Source organism: Chionomys nivalis, chromosome 5 (assembly GCF_950005125.1).
Source record: "Chionomys nivalis chromosome 5, mChiNiv1.1, whole genome shotgun sequence".
Lineage (NCBI taxonomy): Eukaryota > Metazoa > Chordata > Mammalia > Rodentia > Cricetidae > Chionomys > Chionomys nivalis.
In genome coordinates this window covers 25,087,864-25,109,232 of record NC_080090.1, presented here as the reverse complement: position 1 = coordinate 25,109,232, position 21,369 = coordinate 25,087,864, and the positions used below count along the sequence as shown (strand labels likewise).

The following is a 21,369-nucleotide window of genomic DNA, read 5'->3' as shown; positions in this document are numbered from 1 at the left end:
AAGTTGGGAGTTTGGCTGGCATAGTTTTAGTAATTCTGACTTACAGAGCCTCCCAGTTCAACTTCTCTCAGGAAGAACTAATATTTGATCCACACGCCTGAACTTTTCTGTTTTTGCAAACTTCAATTTTTCTCAATTTTTCTTTTTCCCTCCCAGTTTTACTGTTTCATTTATGTCGGTTTGGATTTAATATTGGTGCATCTAGATCACCAATAGTTTTTTTTTTTAAGTACTACCTTGGGAAGACAGGCTGTGAGGATGGGTTTGGCCTTCACACTTGCTGTGCTCAGATTACAGAGGATGTTAGAATGAGTAGTGCTAGTGAGTGATGACAGGTGTCCACACCAGCTCCATCACAGCCTTGGGGACCATTGACTTGCACGTTTCTCACATCCTCCCATAAAGGAGTGGAGCTGTTGGTTCTTGAGTCTCTTTAAAGCCGCATGACCTCAAGCTGTTTTCCCCAGAGAGCTGTAGTCTTTTGAATTCCATGTTGGAGAGTTAACTGTGAAAGTTGAATGTGACACCAGGCGTCAGGCCATAAGGTGCTGTTTCTCCTGTATTCTTGGACAAGTCACTGCCTGTATCCCAGCTTCTGTTAGCACATCTGAAGAGTGGGAAGGACTTCCTACTTAGCTAAATAAACCCTGTGTGGTGGGAACTTTGGGAATATGCCCTCAAAGAAGGTCTGACCTGCTAGAAGTGTGACTGTTGAAGGTACTGGCTCTAGAGGTGCAGAGTAGCTTAAGGAAGTGAAGATCTATTGGCTAATAGCCCAGAGGTCCCAAAAATATATGCTCCTCTTGCATTTCAGGTACACTAAGTGCAGATGCTGGAATTCTTGCTGATTTAGGGTAATTTATGATCAGTTTTGAACTCAGCTTAAGGGAACCTGGTTCTTTGAGAATTTTGTCCATTGCTACATACATGTATGTATTAGTTCCCCGCTTCTGATGACTGTAGTCTAGCTAATCATGTATTTCCTCCCTTGGAATCTGTTAATCATGACCTCTTCCTTTGCCTCATTAGAGTGTAGAAACTGGCTGTTCACGTTTCCTAAGATCTTAAACTAGAGAGAGTAAGCTACTTTTCCCTTACAGAGTTAATTTTCTTCAGCTGCTAAACTTGTGATATTAATGATGAGTCCTCAAATTTTAGTAAAATTGGATACAAGGAATCAGGAAATTAGAGTAAGTACAATTGTGCCAAAAATTATAATGGGCCATGGAATTGCTTCATGTTGAAATTATAATCTGTAATGCTATTAATACTAGAATAATGATAGCGCTTCTCATCTTCAGAGTGCCTCGTGAGATTACCCACGGTGGTTACGCTGGCGATGTGTTTCGATAAAACCTGTGCTTTCTGAATGTGTGTTCAGTCTTAACACTCTTGAAATCTTTGCAGACCAGTTCTCAAGATGGGATAGGAAAGCTGAATTCTAGGTTATCAAGTGAAATCGGCCCGACTCCTGTGTTGAGACTAGTCATCTACCGTTCCTTCCATTGAGACAGAACTGTTGCCTGTGTTTTTACTAGTCCTGTTGAATGCAATGGATGGTATTTTGAATTCCTGGGTTAAAAACAGAATTGAAAATCTGAAATGCCTTTACAGAGCGGGCAGCTAAAGTTGCTGAGCAGCAGGAGAGAGAGCGAGCAGCACAGCAACAGCAGCCGAGTGCTTCTCCCCGAGCAGGCACCCCTGTGGGGGCTCTCATGGGGGTGGTGCCACCACCAACACCAATGGGGATGCTCAATCAGCAGTTGACACCTGTTGCAGGTAAAAACAGGAGCTAAGACCATTTTTTTCCACTTTAAGAAATTCCTTCATTTTTTTTTTCTCCAAAAGGAGTAGGCCACAGTCTGTAGCCTTTTCTCATGACAGATTCAAAGTTTCAAGTCATCCATGTTGTCCTGTATTGCTTTTCCCATACAGGCAATGCCTCTTCTCTATCCCAAAGTGGGCCGTGGGCCCAGCCCTGGCAATTGGTAGGTAGCAGCTCTTCCCTTACTGTAGGCATGGTCTGGCAATGTTCTTACCCCAGGCTGCTCTTGACAGAGCACTCCAGCAGCAAATATAAACAGACCTTGAGTTCTGTTCTGAAGAACTCCAAGGAAAACATAAAAGCAGTCTTTAGGTGGTGTTGATGTTCTGTCTCATGCCAGTTCAGTTTGCCTTATTCTGCTGCAGCCATCCTTAAAAGACTGACCACTTAAAAGGATTTTTGACAATGAATTATTAAATCCTTTCTTGGTCACCAATGTGCATGACTGCTTAGTAGGGGGGGAAGTCCTCATTCAATTCATTGTGCCCACTCTGTAATGCTTTTCTATTTAATTACATTAAACTGCATTTTCTGTTAGTATCCCAGTCACATATTTAAATAAAGACAATAAGACAAAAGAAAGAAAGGAAAAAAGAAAGAATAGGAAAAAAAGTTAAAGAAAATGATGAATGTGGTTTGCTTGTGTGTGTTGTCTCTGGTTCTGGTAGCCATAGCAAATTTGACTACTGTTGAATTGAAATCTTGTCTGACATGTTTCCACGAAGAGCCTGCAGACAACCTCTCAGGCCTTCCTTTGTTACTTCTTCCTGTCTGGTGAGCTCTGCACATGCCACCTGTATTTCCTCTTAAACAATAGTCTGACCTCTTTTGCATGGAGTCCAAGACAGTGTTGTTCAAGGCAGCTTTGTTGGGATACTGTTTTTGTTTTTGCTGTTTTTTGTTCTTGCCGTTTTCGTTTTTTGCCTTTTTTGTTTTTGCTTTTAGAGGAAGCGTGCATAGGATAACTTTTCCCTTGTTGCTCCTAACTTTTGTGATGGCAAGTTCTCAGATGCACTGTCGCTGAACTCAGCAGTTGCACTCACCAAAGCACGTCTGAATCATGGCTGTCAGTGCTTTCAGTGTGACTGATGTTGATCTAACAAATCTCATAATCGCCTGCTCTATTCCATGGCCCATTTTGGTTAATGGGGTTCCAGAGGTTTTCAGAAATCAAGTCTTGATCAGGGGGACTTTGGAAGTTAGGATTCCCTCATTGACATCCTCTTTTGTTCTATTTGATGTATAAATCTGTGGCACTATGTCCTTGACGACAAAACCCAGGAACATAATAACAAAATGAATACAAATAGCTAAAAAGAAACAAAAATTAGCAGCTGCAGCATTTTAGCTCCCTGTTGGGGAATAGCATCATATAGCTCTGTGGTTGAGGAAGATGGTCCCTCTAAAAGACCATTGCTCTATTACTAAAGGTGTGCTGCCCAGGCTTCTGGGCCACAGGACTGAAGGACAGAATCTCTACAATATAGAGCCTTTGTCCACAGTGAGAGCTTTGCAGCTAAGAAGGTGATTTTTCCATGGAATATAGGTTGCTTAGGGCCCGAGTCTTAGCCTTCTTGTTGTCTGAGACCAGCTTTGCTTACAAGCATCGAAGCTCATTTGAACACATGTGACTGGGATAATAAATACCAAAGTACAGTTTAATGAAGACAAGTGTTGTGTCTTTCAGTTCTTAATAACTTAATCTTCAACCACAGCCTATGGCGGCTGCGTTCAGATGGGCTTTTGTAATTGAAAGCAAAGCCTCCTAACATTGTTCAATTTCTCACCTACTTATCCTTCAAAGCTGTACCTGGTGGTGTTGAAAGGGCAGTTTGGCAACATTGGATCTCATCATGTTTAAGATGATGGTATCAGCTCAAAGTCGTTTTTAACCTTGAACTCTTCAAAACTGAAATGCATGCTATTTCATGTATAGAAATATTTCAAATTTGTTTTGTATAATTGTAAGTTTCTCTAGCCAGTTTAGATATGACTAAGGAGGCAAGGTGAGTCAGTTTCAGGGTTTTCAGTATGCCATACCTTTAAAAGACTAAACTTGTACAAATAAATGGTTTCTAATACCACTTCAAAGTAAAACTGAAATTCTCTTCGAAGAGGATTTTGGTGCTTTGCCTTTGCCCTATGTGAGAAACTGCCTAAAAGTGACTGTACTCCAGGGGGAGCTTTACATCCATCGAGACTCTTACAATTCCAGGAGAGTCGTGGTTTATTCTTTTTTTTTTTTTTTTTTTTTTTTTTTGATTGGTGTATCCTTACCAGAATAATTTTCTTATTTCCAAAATACTTGTAACACTTCCCTGGCTAGCAGATGTTTTGTTATATGATGGTATGCTTGGAAAATAAAGGAACAAAAGCCTCTGTTCTTAGGAATTCTATACCTCAGTTAAAACCCCTATCAACTGAAGGTTTACATGAGGAGATTTGTGAACCTGGAGACAGTGATAACAGCTGGCCTTTCTTGCTGTCAGCAGAGCCAAGCTCCCCAGCTGTCCCCTCAGGCCTGCTGTGTGTCGGTTTCTAAGCAACCTGGACTTTAGTTGGCTTGAGAAGGTTTAGATTTCTCCTTAACATATTCTGAAATCTAAAGATGAAATATTATTCATTGTGATGGATGTTAGAAGTTGTTCTCCAGCTCAAACCTTAACGTAATCCATTCTTAACAGCAGTGGTGGAGATAGAAGGGAGGAGTATATGAAGAAGTCTTGAAACTTTTTTGCTCCCAAACTGGAGAACCATGCCTTGTGATCAGGACTGTGCACCTCATTTCCCTCCATTCTGATTTCCCTTCATGTGCACCCATGATAGGGATGTGAGTGCGGGCAGAGTGGAGTAATGGGGTATGTACTGATCACTTGGAGTTGCAGGTGGCAGAACTGTTCACTGTTTGAACAGCTTGCAATAGTTCTGATCTTGGGAAAGCTGTTACTAGAACTCCTCTTCATTATTAAATGAAAACATTATGTTTAGCTTATTGAGAATAATTGTAAACAATAATTTACTAAGTACTAATTCATCCAAAAATGTTGGGTTTCATATTTGTAACTTTATTTTGTTCATATTGCAACAAAATAATTGCACTAATTGCTGTGATATCATGCAGTACTAAGGGTGCTTTATTCATTGGTAGTGCATGGAGGGGGTTGTTATTACTTAGCTCATGTTGCATGTTAATGATGCATGTCTGAAATTTGTTGTGTCCTTCAAGGCATGATGGGTGGCTATCCGCCAGGCCTTCCACCTTTGCAGGGCCCAGTTGATGGCCTTGTTAGCATGGGCAGCATGCAGCCACTTCACCCTGGGGGGCCTCCACCTCACCATCTTCCGCCAGGTGTTCCTGGCCTCCCAGGCATCCCACCACCCGGTAAGAACATCATCCTCATTCACTCATTAATCTCATTTTTCTTATTCTTTTTCCCCCCTCAGCCACTTCTTCCAGGAGGCACTAGCTGCCCATGGTGGCCAGGCTTCCCTCACTAAGAATGCCAGGGCTATCAGCAGTAGGGCCCATCCTACATTTGAGCAGGTGACCTACTACTACCTGTGCCTTGTGTATCTGCTGCCTGGCAGCAGCACAGGATGCATTACAGAGGTCAGACCTATATATATCAAGGAGCAGGAGGCACGTTTCATTATCAGATACATGTTTGAAAAGCTTTGAGGGCCACAACCTCTTATCATTGAATTGCCAGTCCAGAGTCATATATAAAAGTACTTTTTACTCCGAGTGCATTTCTTCACCTGCTGAAATTCTTATCTCACAGGGTCTTCATTGTAGAGTCCCTCACCTGCACCATCTCTTCCTCCTCCTTTTAAGGTGATCACAGAATAGCATACTGAAGCTCTTCAGAAATTCTTTACTTTGTAGCAGAACGTAGGAAGGGAAGGAGTTTGTATTGATTTAGTCTTGAGTTCCCTAACAAGCATGACACAACACTTTAAATAACACCTTGTTAGCTATGGACATATTTGTTTGCCAGCAAAACCCAGAAGTTGTCTTATGGAGAAATATATAAATAGAGCTCAGAAACCACTATATTGTTTTACTTTATAATGAAATTTGAAAGATTGGAAAATGACAAGTTTTCGTAACATCATATGCAAAAGAACTTACTTTTGGCTATAATCTAGTTAGGGGAAATATGGCTTTTAAATGACTTGGAGCAGCAATTGATCCATTACTGAAATGTCATCTTAGAGAGCCAAAACCCAGGTGAAATGTGGATTGGGGTCTGTCAGGTTTACTTGCATTATGCTTGACCCACTGCCCATATGGTTCTATCTACATGGTTTCAAATAATATTTCAGAGTGTTTAGGGGAAACAAATGATAATTCCACCATACTTCTTTCTTTCTGTCTTTTTGGTTTGGTTTGGTTTTTGGGTTTTGTTTTTTTTTTTTGTTTTGTTTTGTTTTGGGGGGGGGATAGGAATCTGGCTATGTAGCCAAGGCTGGCCTGGAACTCGAGATTCTACTGCCTTGCCATCCCAAGTGCAGGGATGACATGCATGCACTTCAGCCACATTTTCTGTTCCTTTAAGAATGGCCATAACTCCACCAAAGCTTTTTTTTAATGTTCCCAAAGGAAGGAATGTTTGTGGCATTTGTACTCCATTCTGGATGTGGTGACTCATGTGAGATGCCGTGGCACCAGGAGTCAATCAGAAAGCAATTTTTCTTACATGGCTAGTGAACTTGGTCCTAAATCTACACCCTCATACCTTGGCACAAGGTTTGAGTCAGTCAGTAAAACCTTATTGGAGTTGGCACCTTCTAAATGTATATAGCACTTGATAGAAGTCCTGTTTAAGTACACACCCCAATATAGCAGCTGTGTTTTGGTGGGTGTGGGGCATTGTTATCCTTGCTTCTTTTGCCTACAGAATCCAAACTGCATTGAATGAAAGCACAGCACACCTGATAATAGTCAGGGAGACAGAGCTCTCTGTATGCCCATGCACAGCTGATCTGACTTTGAGCTTCAAGAGGTCTTTTGTCTCAGCTCACGTTCACAATGACCACCCCAGTCATGGTACTTGTTAACAGGAAGTGGAGGGGGTTGCTGATTTTCTTCTGCTGTCCTACAAATCTGTGATAAGTCAGTTTGGGGAGCCTCCAAGTCTGTAGAGTCTAAGGTAGAAAAGAGACCTGAAGGGAGCCGGAACTGTGGTTTACTAATGTGTTGCTGAAGCAGCAGCTTACCTGCCATTACTACTTTGTGCAGTTGGTAAATCACCAGGACACAGCTGTCATGGTGATTGGGTTATATTTGCAAGGACTTGGCGTATTCCTCCTTTTTAAACAGAAACTTGTTTCACTCTTTTTCTTCTCTGTTTCAACAAAGAAAATGCCTTGTACGTCCTGGAAGTGACACTTAAAAACTCTGAACTTTCAAGTGACCAATTTTCTGCCTGTCAGAACGTTAGCTTTGGGAGATGCGCATAGTTTCTGTATAACCCAGGCCGGCCTCAGACTCACAGCAGTCCTCCTGCTTCAGCTTCCCAGTTCTAGAGTCACAGGTGTGAGCTAACATAAGCACCAGCATTTTCACCAGAGGAGCAGAAGACTAGGAAGCTAGTTCCTCCTGGCTCCTCTATATCTCACTGGCAGGACTTATGCCTTAAGGAACAGCTGTAGATGGTTTGGTTATGGCTTGAGTCCCTTGGTTATTTCTGTTTTGTTAAAGTAGCAAACAGATAGCCCTGAGGAAAAAATGGCCTTAAAAAACTAAATTTAGGGCAGTCCATTTCTATCAACAAGGGCCTGTGAGACAACAATTGCTCATGAACATTCACCAGCGGACATTTCCCCAATGATTCCCGGAGAGAATAGGGCCATGAAGTCTTTTTCTATTCCTTTGTCATTTGGAATCCGAGGTGATGGCAACAAGGCTACCCTGCTTCCACATCATCCACTGAAATGTCTTCCTTCTGCCAATATTAGTGCCTGAGGTAGAACCAGCTGGTGGCCTGCAAAGGAACATTAAGGTAGTGCCTCCAGCCTCCACAAGGCTCAGGTAACTGCTCATCCTCAGCCTTGTTTCCTGCCCCAGCACAATGCTTACTGCTGAGCCGGGTTCCACAGGCTCCAATTGCACAAGATGATATGGTCAGAAAAGTGCCTTGAAAACAGAAGTGTATTCTGACTGTATCTCACCCAGGGTTCAAAACATTCTAAGCCTGGGATAATTAATGTACCTCTGACAAAATGTACTTTAAGTAACCAGAAACAAAAGAATATAAATTTCCTAATTAGATTGTGTTTGGAGTATTTAAGGTTTCTATCCACACTCAAGGGCAAAGGTACATACATTATAAATGGTATCAGCTCTTGTCAGACATATTTTCAGTCAGTGAAACCTGGAGCCTCTAATTGTGCGATTGCATTCTGAATTATAGGTGTGATGAACCAAGGAGTAGCCCCCATGGTAGGGACTCCAGCACCAGGTGGAAGTCCATATGGACAACAGGTGAGCCTCCTAGTTTGATTTTCCTTGGACTCAAGGTTTTTGGCCATTGTCTTCTCAGAACATATGCAGACTATCTTTTTGCCTTAATCTCCTGCTGTTTCAGGTAGGAGTTTTGGGGCCTACAGGGCAGCAGGCACCACCTCCATATCCTGGTCCTCATCCAACTGGCCCCCCTGTCATACAGCAGCCAACAACACCCATGTTTGTGGCTCCCCCACCAAAGACCCAAAGACTTCTCCACTCAGAGGCCTACTTGAAATATATTGAAGGACTCAGTGCTGAATCCAACAGCATTAGCAAGTGGGACCAAACTCTGGCAGGTAAGGAGAGCCTTGATGAAATACATATTTCCTCCCAGTTTTCTCATTTGTGCTGATTCTATATTTTCCCCCTTTTCTTGTTTTGTTTTTGTTTTGTTTTTTGGGTTTTTGCTTTTTTTGGTTGGTTTTTTTTTTTGTTGTTGTTGTTTTTTTGGGTTTTTTTTTCGAGACAGGGTTTTTCTGTAGCTTTGGAGCCTGTCCTGGAACTAGCTCTTGTAGACCAGGCTGGCCTCGAACTCACAGAGATCCACCTGCCTCTGCCCCCCCGAGTGCTGGGATTGAAGGCATGTGCCACCGTCACTCGGCTCCCCCTTTTCTTATACCAGTAAAATAAATTATATATTTCATAGAATAGATTAGGTTCTTTGACCCAGTGAAAATGGGTCTAAAAATCAAAGTTAGCTGTTCAAATACATTCAAGTTCATCTTCTCAAATACATTGACTTTTTTTCTAGATATTTGAGCATTAGAATACATGTCAGATTTTATAAAGAAAAAACTAGAAAGCATATTTATTTAGTCTACTAAGTAATTTATTTAGTTCAGTGAACAATGTATCTGCAGTATACAGTGAAATAGTGTTACCTACTTCCTGGAAAGGAATTCGGAAGCTTCTGCTTATTCGTCTTAAAGAATAAACTTGTATGTCTTTGTGCATGTTCTTTGGCTACATGGAGGACAGAAGACAACTTTCAGGAGTTGGTTCTTATATGTTATTAAAACAGGGTCTCTCTTGTTTATGTTGCTGCACTGTTGACTCTAGGCTAAGTGCCCCTTGAACTTCTGGGTATTTCTCGTCTGACTCCCATCTTTCCTTAAAATTATCAGAATACCTGATACCCAGCACATCTATCTGCCCTTCTGTGTGCAATGAGGGATCAACTCCTGATTATACCAGGTTGTGCAGTGAGCACTACTATGCACCAAGCCATCTCCCTGATCCTGGTTGGATTTTTGATTTTTGTTGTGGTTTGGTTTGATGTTTGAGATAGAACTGGCTCTTACATGTATCCCAGGCTTTCCCTGAAATGGCAGCCTCCTCCCAGCTGGGTTACAGGTGCATAGTACCATGCCCAGCTCTTATTCATTTCTTTCCACATTTTATTTTATGGGTGTTTGCCTGCATGTTTATATACGCAACACATGCATGCCTGGTGTCCTCAGAGGCCAGAAGAAAACATCAGATCACCTAGACTGTAGTTATGGACAATTGTGAGTGGCTTTGTACGTGCTGGGACCTGAACCCCAGCCCTCTGTGAGAGCAGCAAATGCTCTTAGCAACTGAACCAGCCCCTTACTCCTTTTTTGTTTGTTTCTCAAGACAGGGTTTCTCTGGAACTCTCACTATCCTGGGACTTGGTCTATAGACCAGAGATCTGACTGCCCCTGCCTCCTCAGTGCTGGGATTAAAGGTGTGCACTGCCACCACTGGCTCCTTATTATTTTTTTTTTCCAAGACAGGGTTTCTCTGTGTAGCCCTGGCTAGACCAGATTAGCTTTGAACTCAGATCCACCAGCCTCTGCCTCCTGAGCGCTGGGGTTAAAGGCATGCACCATCATGCCTAGCTTCCTTATTCATTTCTAAACCCAGCTAGGAAATGTTATCTCTTAAGAGTATTAGGTTTTGTTTTACCTTTTATAACATTGAAATAATTGTTAATATCAGGGGTACTGACAAAATATCAATGGTCAGATATCAATGCCTAATAAAAGAAGAAATTTGCTATGATTCATAATCTTTAGAACACATTTTCAGTTTTAATAAATATTGTTTTAGTAAATACATCAACCCTCAATACTGGGGGTCATTTTATCATCTTAAAATTCTAATGTCTCTCTGTTTATACTTCAAATTTTCAGCTCGAAGACGGGATGTCCATTTATCGAAAGAACAGGAGAGCCGCCTGCCTTCTCACTGGCTCAAAAGCAAAGGGGCACACACCACCATGGCAGACGCCCTCTGGCGCCTCCGGGATTTGATGCTTCGAGACACTCTGAACATTCGACAAGCATACAACCTAGAAAATGTTTAATCACATCACTGTGTTTCTTCTGTAGAAGCAAAGAGTTGTGGAACGGTAGCCATTTTAGTTACTGGGGGTGGGAGGGAAGAACAAAGGATGATAATTTTTATTGCATTTTACTGTACATCACAAGGTCATTTTTATATAAGGACACTTTTAATAAGCTATTTCAATTTGGTTTTGTTATATTAAGTTGACTATCAAATACACAAAGATTTTTTTTTGCATACGTTTCCTTTGTTTAAAACCAGTTTCATAATTGGTTATATATAGTCATAGTTTTATCTTTACTTTTTAAGGGATTTAAATCATCAAAGGTTTTGGCTTGGCTTGGGGTTTTGATTTTCTTTTTTATAAATATATATATATATTATATACACACATACATATAAGAAAAAACAATGAAAAAAGTTTACAATTAGTTTAAATTGACAATGAAATGTGAAGTTGGTCCTAGTTTACATCTTAGGGAGTGTATATGTGTTTCACATGCCTAAATATCTGCAAGTTTTCTTACAGGTGAAGTGCTTTGTGAGATTGTTTAGACTGTTTAGATATGTGACAGACTCAACATATTTGCTGTTATTAACACAGAAGCTCACCATAGAAATCTAAAGTCAGTGCTCTGTACCCATCCACAACTAGTGTAACTGAAGGAGAAGTAATTGTGCTGAGTTAGACCTGTATTGTCAGTGACTTTTGCAGAACATGTGCTCAAATCTGAGTTGTTTAATTTTGGAAGGTAAGTTCAAGAGTACTTTTGATCTGTTTATGATTCAGTTTATGCCTTCATGTTATATGATTTGAAACTATATCTGTTACCTTGAAAACACTGAAGAAAGTACTGAAGTATGCATGGAGGTGGTTTATTTTAAATATAATACCTAGTCTAAGAAAGAGTGTAAATGGACACCAGCTTTGCCTTGCACATAATTGTGCCAAGGGTAGATTGCCTACATATGCAGATGCTGTGGATTCTTTATCTCCTTGTTACTGGTTGTGGTGTTTTGTTTGTTTGAGGGTTGGAATTCTCAACCAGAAATGATACTTTCTAAAATGTTTTGAAATTCAGCTTGTCCTTTGGATTATAGGAAAAGGAAATTATACTTTAAGAAAATGTTCACAAAAAAAAAAAAAAAAAAAAAAAAAAGACTATTACAGATCCCAAACACTTGGACTTGGTGACCTTGTCTTTCTTTCTTTTCTTTTTTTTGAGACATGGTCTCACTATGTGCTTTGGCTGGAGTGGAACTGTGTAGACCAGAGTAGCCCCAAACTCAGTCTGCCTGCCTCTTCCTCCCAAATGCTGAGATTCAAGGCGGGTGCTGTAACACTCAGCAGCCACAGCGCCCTGTCTTTCTAACATGGCCCTAGAATAAACATTTTGAAGCATTTTGAAGCAGTGTACAATGTTCAGGTGACAGCATTTCACATGGTGGTCTGTTTTTTAAACCTGCTTTATTCTAATAGGATGTTTGTGTTGTGTGGATGCTTCCACTCTCCACTGAGAATGATTGTTAAGACAGTCTTTTCCTTTAAATGCAACGAATCAGTACTCATGTTTAACTGCCATGCTTAATAAATCATGAGAGTATATAATAGAAAGAAGTCCCTGGTACCTACTTTAAATACAGGAACCCTTGTAACTTAATGCCAATAGTCAACCACTGGATCTCAATTTTCATCGAGTATTTTAAAGAATTTTAAATTCTAAAAAAGTACTGACAGATTTTGCCAGTACTTTATTACTAAACTGAATTAAATAAGTCTTTGATTCCTGGTTATTTGGACCATTGACTCATCATGGACTATGTAATGATCAGATTCTTTTCTTTTTAGGTATCCTTGAATTACACCAAAGAACCAGAAACTTAATTTTGGTTAAATTATTTATTTATTTCATGCATTCATATTATTTCCCTTTTTAAAGGTTTAGATGGGGCTCCCTGGGGAGCCTCTAAAAACCCTCCCCTGTCAGCAACCAGAGGCACTAGAAGCCAGAGCATTCCCACCTGGCTCCTTCCCAGTGCACTGGTGCTGTAGGAACCAAGAGCCAGCCCAGGTTCCTTTAGGCAGTACAAATCCAGCACAGGGTGTCAACTGAGGCAGGCCCTGATGAAGTTTAAAAAACAATTAGTTAATTAATTAAAACCATTTAAGATACTATTTATTTTAGAATCATGCTTCTGGAGAATACCAGTTATTACTTAGAATATAAGATTTGAGGTCAGCCATCTTCAAAAAAAGAAAAAGCCCTGACTTAATGCAGTGCAAGTAAACAATACACTTTCTCATGACTTAAGAAATGTAGAAATATGGCTTAAGAAATACTTGTTTTCAAAATGTAAGTTCCTATGAAGAATATTGTTTATATTGAGTTGGGGGCCTATAGGTTTAAAATGTCAGCCAACTGATTTCAAAGACCTTGGTTTTACTACACCTGCCTTCCCCTTCTGAACTGGGATGGGGGAGGAGTTCTTGTGTAAAATCCTCAGATTGATGTCACAACTTTCAGCTTGAACGTTCGTTTCCAGACATGATTAAAAATTGGTTTATTCTGTTTTCTGTACTATATCATTATCTGAAGTTTAAGTGGTAACTGGTTCTATACCATGTATGTATCATATGTTTGTTCATCAAAGCTTTTTAATCCAAATAAAAACAAAAGTTTGCAAAGTGATTTGGATTAGCCAGGTTTGGTGGTTCTGTTAAAGCTGTGTCAAGTGTTTTGAGGAGAATGAAGAAGACTCACACAAGCCCTGATTTCATGCTAAGGAGGATAGGGCTGCCAGTTCAAGGAAGAACGCACCTCTCTCTGGTCAGGGTGGAATGCAGTGTGCAGTCAAAGAATTCTTACCATGTCCTCAGGATTGACAGCATGAACAGAACAAAACACAAGTTTCAAAAATGAAGACAGGGGGCTGGAGAAATGGCTCAGAGGTTAAGAGCATTGCTTGCTCTTCCAAAGGTCCTGAGTTCAAATCCCAGCAACCACATGGTGGCTCACAACCATCTGTAATTGGGGTCTGGTGCCCTCTTCTGGCCTGCAGACATACACACAGACAGAATATTGTATACATAATAAATAAATTTAAAAAAAAAATGAAGACAGTAAGGGAAGTATATTCTATCAGAGAACAGAAGAACGCATTTGAAATAGCTTATTTGTGTGACCATAAAACAAGTGGTCCAGACACATCTTTAATATGTTTACAAGTTCTTAAAATGTGTTATACTTTTAGTAGAAAATGATGGTAAAATCGGCCTAATACCACTTTGCAAAGCCCTGTGATTCTGTCCTGAGACTGTAGGGAGGGACCTATGCCTGTGAGCACAGTTGGAGGATTCCTGATCTCTAACATTCTACCCAGGACTACATAAACAAGTGCTAAGTGCCTTTGTGCTTTTTAATTTGAGAATATGCTGGGTCAACTGACTGAATGTTCAGCACTAAATAAATTAACAGACTATTACTTTCCCCTATCTGAGGTGTTATGTGTTCATAAATGTGGCAAAACGTTTTATTCCTTTACAAGGAGAAAAATTGCTTTGGAAAACTCCATGGTCCAAAAATTAACTTTTCTTGAGAGGAAACTCATGGTGAAAAGCTCAAACATGAAAAAAGGAGACTAATGTGGTTAAGGTAAAAATCATCAGAGACTTAGATAAGTCTTCCGTTGCAAAACTGCATGATAGATAAAATAGATAAAAATAGCCCTCGTTACTTACTGTGTGCCTAATGCAGGCCCTTTCCCATCATTTCATATAAAAAAGTGAAGCTCCAAACCCCATGTTTTTTTCTCTTCACAGTGGAAGTTTAAAGTGAATGCTAAGTTTTTATCTATCTGGCCCAGTGGCTCACACCTTTAACCCAGCTGCTTAGGGGGCTGAAGCAGGAAGATTGCAGATTCAGGATAATTCTGGATAATTTATAAGGCCCTTTGGGGGGGAGGTAAAGCAATGCACACACTTGTCTAGCATGCACAAAGCCCTAGGCTTAATTCTAGTGCTGCCTCAGTCACAAAAAGATATCCTCGAATATGGTAGGATATGGTGTAATTTTTAAAATTTTGAAAAATTGAACAATATTGTAGAAAGTTAAAACTTTACACCCTGGCTGGGTGGTGGTAGAACACACCTTTAAGCATTTGGGAGGCAGAAGCAGGCGGATCTCGGTGAGTTTGAGACCAACCTGGTCTATAGAGAGTTCCAGGACAGCCAGGACTGTTACACAGAGAAACCCTGTCTCAAAACAAAACAACAAACAAACAAAAATTTCACCTTTGCTGGAAAGAAGGCTCAGAGATTAAAAGTGTTCTCTGCTCTTCCGGAGGACTCAGGTTTGATTCCTAGCGCACAACGGGAGGCTCACAACTAACTACCTGTGATTCCTGCTCTCAGGGCTCTCTGGCCCCTTGTGCACACCTGTATGCATGTGCATATACCCTCACACACAATTTTTTTTTGTTTTTCAAGACAGGACCTCTGTAATAACGGCCCTGAACTCGTTTTGTAGACCAGACTGACCTCAAAACTCACAGAGATATGTTTGTCTTTGTCTCTGAGTGCTGGCTGGGACTAAAGGTGTGTGTCACCACCTCCCAGCTACACACACAATTTTGTTTTTTTGTTTTTTTTTTTTTGGTTTTTCGAGACACACAATTTTTTATTTATTTATTTTTTTATTTTTTTGGTTTTTCGAGACAGGGTTTCTCTGTGGTTTTGGAGCCTGTCCTGGAACTAGCTCTTATAGACCATGCTGGTCTCGAACTCACAGAGATCCGCCTGCCTCTGCCTCCCAAGTGCTGGGATTAAAGGCGTGCGCCACCACCGCCCGGCTAATTTTTTTGTTTTTCAAAACAAGGTTTCTCTGTGTAGCCTTGGCTGGCCTCAAAATCCACCTGCCTCTGCCTCCCAAGTGCTGAGATTAAAGGATGTGCCCTATCATCCTGCCCAGCTACACACACATTTAAAAAAACATTTGCACCTTGGTTAACAAAGATGAGTTCTTACTCCCAGCCTTCAAGCTAATGTACTCTGAAAACATTTTACATTAAATATCAAAATCAACTCCTGCCGTTTTCAAAAGATTATTCTTTAATAAAACTGATGGGGAAGAGATAGGGAGGTGGGCAGGGAAGGAACTGTAGCCGACAGAAGCTGGCTAAGGGTTGTATTGGCATTTACTGTTACTCAACTCATTGAAGTTGACTACACTTCAACTTCTAAAACAAAGTGTAGCCACATGATTGAGACTCAACCACAACTTCTTACGCAGCAACTGAATCAATATGAAGTGTCTCTGGGCAATACATATAGTCCCTGGTACTATTGATCATTATTGGTGACCAACAGTTAATTAACTTTGTATTCATAGTACTTTGATGCAATCTGAAGTTATGACTCTTTTTACACTGAATTGATCCTAACATTAGCAGACAAACTTAAAATACAAAAAAGTTGCTAGAAAAAATTGAGTCTTTTTGGTTCTATTTTTTTCAAGTCAGGGTTTCATGTAATCCAGCCTAGCCTCCTGTTTCTTTACATGTGTATGGGTGTTGTGCCTGCATGTGTGTCTGTGTACCACGTGTTCAGTGTCCACAAATGCCAGAAGAGGGCGCTGGAGTTGCACATGGTTGTGAGCTTCCATGTGGTTGCTGGGAACTGAGCCCAGGTCCTCTGGAAGAGCAGTCAGTGCTCTCAGCTGCAGAGTCATCTCTCCAGCCCCCTTGAAAAGTATAATTTTAATGGAGCTAAGAAGGCAGAGGCAGGATTTCCTTGAGTTTAAGGCCAGCCTGGGCAAGAGGGAGACTATGAACATAAAATGGCTGAAATCAACACTGAAAATTTGTATTTACTTTATTAACTTATGAAGATCGGTCTGATGTATCTTCCAGCCTTCTCTGATACTGTCTTTCTGAAGCTTTTCTACGGTAGACGTCATCTGTATCAAACAAAAATTTTGCTTAGAATCTTTAAGAAACAGGAATTTTAAAAAGAGAGGTGTGTGTGGGGGGGGGGGGGTCTTTCTCTGTGACAGAGTGCTTAGCTAGCAGAAGGAAAGCCTTGAGTGCAGTTTCCAGCACTGCACTAAAAATCAGCAAGGTTTAGAAACAGCCCTCATGGGTTGTTTTGTTTTGTCTAAGTCAACCAGTAGTCTGTCTTGACTGTCTGAATCTTAACACTGTTTAACTCAATGGCAAATAAACTATTTAAAATAAAATGAGCTGAATGAGTGCTATGATGAGGAGTCTGAGATTACAAAAAGAGTAAAAATCTCAGTGTCTTCAGAGACTGACTCGCGTCCCAGAATCAAGTCCTGGCATCCTTCTCTTCTCAAAGACTTCCCTTGCCTCGGGGCTCTTATCTGCTCCCTTTCCTAGGTTCTAAAACCGAAGTAAGGAGGGAAGTCCTGTTCCTTGTTCTCAGCAGCTGCTTTTTCAGACTACTAATTTTCTACCCTCCTGTAAAAAATAAACATCTTCCTTTTTTAGATTCTCTTCTTCCTGGGCTTGTTATTTGACTGCCCATTACTGGTAACTTCCTCTGTGCCTTTTGACCACCCATTTTCTAGGTGGTGAAGTGCCAGCCCTTGGCCTCCTTTACATCCACAGTCAGTGTTCCATGGAAGAAGTCTGCTCAGAGTTCTGCTGTCCTTGGAGCTCACCACCACCTTCTGCTGACTCTTCAAACTCTCCTCCCTACCGGGACTCCTGGACAGCCCTCCAGAACCCCAACCAGAGATTGCGCCAACTGCCTCACTTTTCAATGCATGCTGCTTGAGACACCTCCAACTGATTCCATTAACGTGGCTGAAAGTCTGAATGACTAAGAACACTCCCCTTCTTTCTCATTGAAAGGCCACTGTAGTGAACTCTCTGGCTGACTTTAAGGCTGATCCTACTGGGCACTAGTACTTCTCCTGAAGGTGTAGTCTCCCAGCCCCTCCTCATCCTCTCTCCCCCAACACACACTTTTCTTGAAGACTGGATCCAAAAGCCCCTGCATGCCAAAACAGGTGCTGTACCAAGTGAGCTACAGCCCCAGTTCCAGCCCCTACTTTCCTATCGGCGTCTGCATATCCTTCAGTCTCCTACACAGATGGTCACCCCTTTCATTGGCAATTCCTTATCACCTGTCTTCAAGGATCATCTTACTGGTGTTCCTTCCAACCACTCCAAGTCACTTTAAAATGTTGAAGTCTGACCCTTCTGTCACAACTGAACTGAAAGGCCTGCAAATTCAGATGTCTGACCCCATCAGTCCTCCTGAGCTTGAGCTATTTAGTTAACACCATCTCATCATGTCCTAAAAGGCACCCAGGATCGCCCTGCCTATTGTCTGCACCTTTGCCTCGGCTGTTCCTTGAGAAGCCTCCATGCCCCATCTCAGTTACCAGACTCAGCATTACCTCTAGGCTGTCTCAGCTCCACTCACTTCTTGGGAATTACTCCTTGGTCCCTTAGACTAGGCCATCATCTCAAATCTGGCCAGCAGACATTGCCTGTGTTTCTACCAATCTCTCTGAAAAGAGCCCTTTCAATCATTAAGATATATCCTTATTGTCCAGTTTTTTTACAGCCCTACCCAGGGACCCTCCTACCCACAGCTCCTTTCGCTCAGTCCTGCTACAGTCCTTCAAACAGCACACACGAACGCTTCCACGTTTCCTTTACCACGCCTGATCCAGTGAGGTGTCCAACCAGGATCCTCGAGCTACTAATACTTCTCATGGCATGCTTAATGGTGGGAGACGGGATGGAAACTGAGCTTGGGCCAACATGAGTCAAGTACTCTACCACCAAGCGACACCAAGTCTCATTCCCAGGAAGATCCTTTGCCTTGTTCACTAGAACCTGTCATGTGGTGGCCCATGCCTATGTTATCCCAGGACTTGGCTGAGACTAAAGGAAGCTGCAAGTTTAAAGATTCAAGGCCAGCACAGGCCCTTTATCAGAGTAGAAAGAGAAGCAATGGAGGCTTTCACATAACAACTTAAAATTTTGAGTTGGCAATTCTCAAATGATGGAAGTTACATGAGAGGCAAAACAAAGGGCCCAGAGGTTGGGAGAAGTCCTGACGGGAACTGGCAGTGCCAGAAGCAGTCCACAGACATGTCAGGCATTCCTTTCATAATTCCGGGACAAAGACACTAATGACTGCCTGTAAAAGGTGGTAATCAGCTAAGTCAGACAAGCTGGCGTCCTCCTCCAAAGTTTGGGCTAAAAATCTCAAAAGACTTAACCAGAATGTCTACGTCCTCAGGATTGGTCCCTCTTCCGCACGTGAGCAATCCTGTTCCTTAAGGTCAATGTCACCACCAGCAGGGCCAAGGACAGGTTAAGAGGGACGGCAGCATTGAGTGGAGGCCCATGCCCTCTAAAAGTGCAGGAGGAGAAAGAGGGCTGGATGCCAAGGTGAGCAGAACACAAGAGCCCCGAGGGCCTCCAGTCCATGCGGCACGAGAGCTGCCAGAAGAACACTTGTCCTTTCCTAAAGTGAAAGTAGCTCTGCCCTGAATGGAGTCAGCGGCCTGTAATCGCATACCCACAGGAGAATGGAGGCTGCTGCACCCCCACTTACAGAAGGTCTCCTGGCCCACGCGCACTTTAATCATGATCCACTCCATTGCTCCTCCCAGGACAAAAAAGAAGGGCAGGAACCTGTAGATGCCGAATCGCTGCTTCCCGGGCACCCGCTGCAGAGCTCGCCTCACCTGGGCCCTGAAGAACATGACCGAGGCGTCGGAAGTGGGGTACGGGCGGAAAGTGGCGCACAGCCCTACTCGTCGGGCCGTGTCCTACGGACTGAGAGCCAAAACCCCGCCGCGGCGCCACCACCAGGCCGCGAGAGTCGGGTCGCAGAGGCTGACAGGCCCAGAGCACGGTCGGCTCCGCCAATCAGAGCGCGGCGGGCCGCTCAGACTCTCCAATCAGAGTGCTGTTGGGGCACGCGTGCTCGGTGAGGCTGGGCGGGTCTGAAGGAGCCTGCGCAGGCGCCTAGACTCTGGAGGCGGAGCAACCTCAGGGGGCGGGGTCTCCAACGTGGCGTGGCCACCCTCAAACCTGCTCTCAGTTGCTGGGGCTCGGAGCTGATTGCCGCGCCCCCTACTCTGCCATCGCCATCTTTTTTTGCAATACTCTGTTGGAGGTGACGACCCTCTGTGAAGAAGATAAACTAAAATGCAGTTACGTGACGCCTTCCTTTTATATCTGGGATGTGACTGGTTGAACTTGGCTTCTAAAATAACAAAATTCGATATGCATTTTTGAAAACTGAACTTTATCAGTATCACAACAAAAAGTATAATTGTCCATGACAAACTATTCTAAAAATATGCATCTATGCTGAATGGGAACTTACCGTTATCCAGGTACTTGTAGGTGCTTTTTTGTGCATCCTAACCTGATAGTTGTAGAAAAGCATCATGGTAAAAAGTGTGACTTTGTTGTCAAGCCATACCCTACAGGGACCCTTGTAAAACAGAGCCTTTCTGTGATGCTGCGAGGATGGACAACCTAAGAGAATTAAATGACAAGGCTGGGATTCAGGAAAGGGTCATAAAGCAGACCGTGAGGAGCTTTATGGTCCTGTACGGGCGTGCACGCCGACGTGCAGTCAGTGAGAAACTGGAGGGCAGGCCAGAGAGAAGCCACACACACGGCGAACCCCTGGCGCTTGTCTCCATTTCTCTAGGTTCTAAGGACTGGAATATGTAGAGCGGCCATCTACTTTCAAGAGATTCACATGTGGCCAGGTCTCCACAGCCCACCTTGGTCACTGGGGCCTGCAAGGGCTCAGTCACCCACGAGCCCTCCTTTTGACATCCACAGGATTGCCACACCAGATTCTCAGCCTAGGTAGAGCGGAGTTACAAACACACACGTTACACACCTCGCCTCCTTAAACCAGCAGTCCCCGTGTGCTCAGATGGACAGCTCACCACCAAGGCCCTGGATACTGGACCAGCCTCTCCTGGGGTACACCTGCAGCCTAAGAAAACAGATGGAGCGCTTTCAAGCGGAAAAGAATTTCACTGAGACAGCGATTGAACAGTCTACGGTATTTCAATTGTGGGCCTGCACTGTCCGGCATATCCATTGACAGCCGCCAGAACTAGGTGGCTGCAATGATCCTGGCCCACAGCTTCTCAGGGTATGCCTAGGAGATAGGCTCCTAGCTGAATCCGTCACCGTGCTGGGTTCCAGGCGATACAAAGAAAAAGCTACCTTAGCAGACGTCAGCTGCCCTGAAGGCTAAGTGATCTCACCCAGTTCGGGATGATCACTGCAGGCAGAAAGGGCTCTCGGTGCGTTAGACGAATAAAGCGGCCCTAGCTCCAGTCGGGCGTGCATGCCGACGTGCAGTCGGTCAGAAACTGGGCAGGGGCACAGGGCCATGAAGCAGGAGCTCTGGAGAGGGGACGGAAGCGCCAGGGTCAGGGGGAACTCGAGGCTGAGAAGAGGGACAGAAAGACCGTGGGATGAAGGAGGAGCTGTGCACTCGTACACTCCGGCCGCTCCTGCTCCTCGGACCGTCCAGGGCCTCTCGGAGACTCTGACTCTTAAGCCCAGCGACTTCCCGCGCAAGGGAAGAAGGTGCGGCCATCACCGAGATGATCAAAGGGGGGCGCAGAGCCCCTGAGCCGAGCTGGGGACAAGGAGAAGGGGGTCGGGAACCCGCCCCGCCCCGCCCGAGACCTCCCGCCCCCCA

The 21,369-nt window shown here is 43.1% G+C and overlaps 2 protein-coding genes across 22 annotated transcripts in view; one reads left to right on the top strand and one right to left on the bottom strand.

The window, feature by feature from the left end:
* Pbrm1 (polybromo 1) overlaps positions 1-13,539 on the top strand; it is a 99,450-nt gene extending 85,911 nt beyond the window's left edge. For 7 of the 21 annotated variants that reach the window (XM_057770727.1, XM_057770730.1, XM_057770726.1 and 4 more), the window contains 3 exons: positions 8,242-8,312; positions 8,416-8,632; positions 10,493-13,537. In XM_057770727.1, the coding sequence (XP_057626710.1) occupies positions 8,242-8,312; positions 8,416-8,632; positions 10,493-10,665 (461 nt within the window). In that variant the 3' untranslated portion in view covers positions 10,666-13,537. Of the gene's footprint in view, positions 1-1,614; positions 1,780-5,051; positions 5,208-8,241; positions 8,313-8,415; positions 8,633-10,492 lie in introns of all 21 variants that reach the window. The other 14 variants (XM_057770708.1, XM_057770707.1, XM_057770709.1 and 11 more) reach the window with 7 other exon arrangements.
* Positions 13,540-16,523: 2,984 nt separating this feature from the next.
* LOC130875075 (ubiquinol-cytochrome-c reductase complex assembly factor 5) lies at positions 16,524-19,500 on the bottom strand. The gene is made up of 2 exons (XM_057770735.1): positions 19,240-19,500; positions 16,524-16,600 (listed from the first exon to the last, which is right to left on the bottom strand). Exons 1-2 carry the CDS (start codon positions 19,388-19,390, stop codon positions 16,524-16,526), a joined length of 228 nt encoding a protein of 75 aa, XP_057626718.1. The 5' UTR covers positions 19,391-19,500.
* Positions 19,501-21,369: the final 1,869 nt, after the last annotated feature.

What these genes read in the sequence shown, in the direction of transcription:
- LOC130875075 (XM_057770735.1), bottom strand. Translation starts at nt 19,390, where the DNA reads ATGTTCTTCAGGGCCCAGGTGAGGCGAGCTCTGCAGCGGGTGCCCGGG. An exon ending in CGTGGGCCAGGAGACCTTCT is followed by an intron (nt 16,601 to 19,239) that starts GTAAGTGGGGGT and finishes TGTTTGATACAG; the next exon opens with ATGACGTCTACCGTAGAAAA.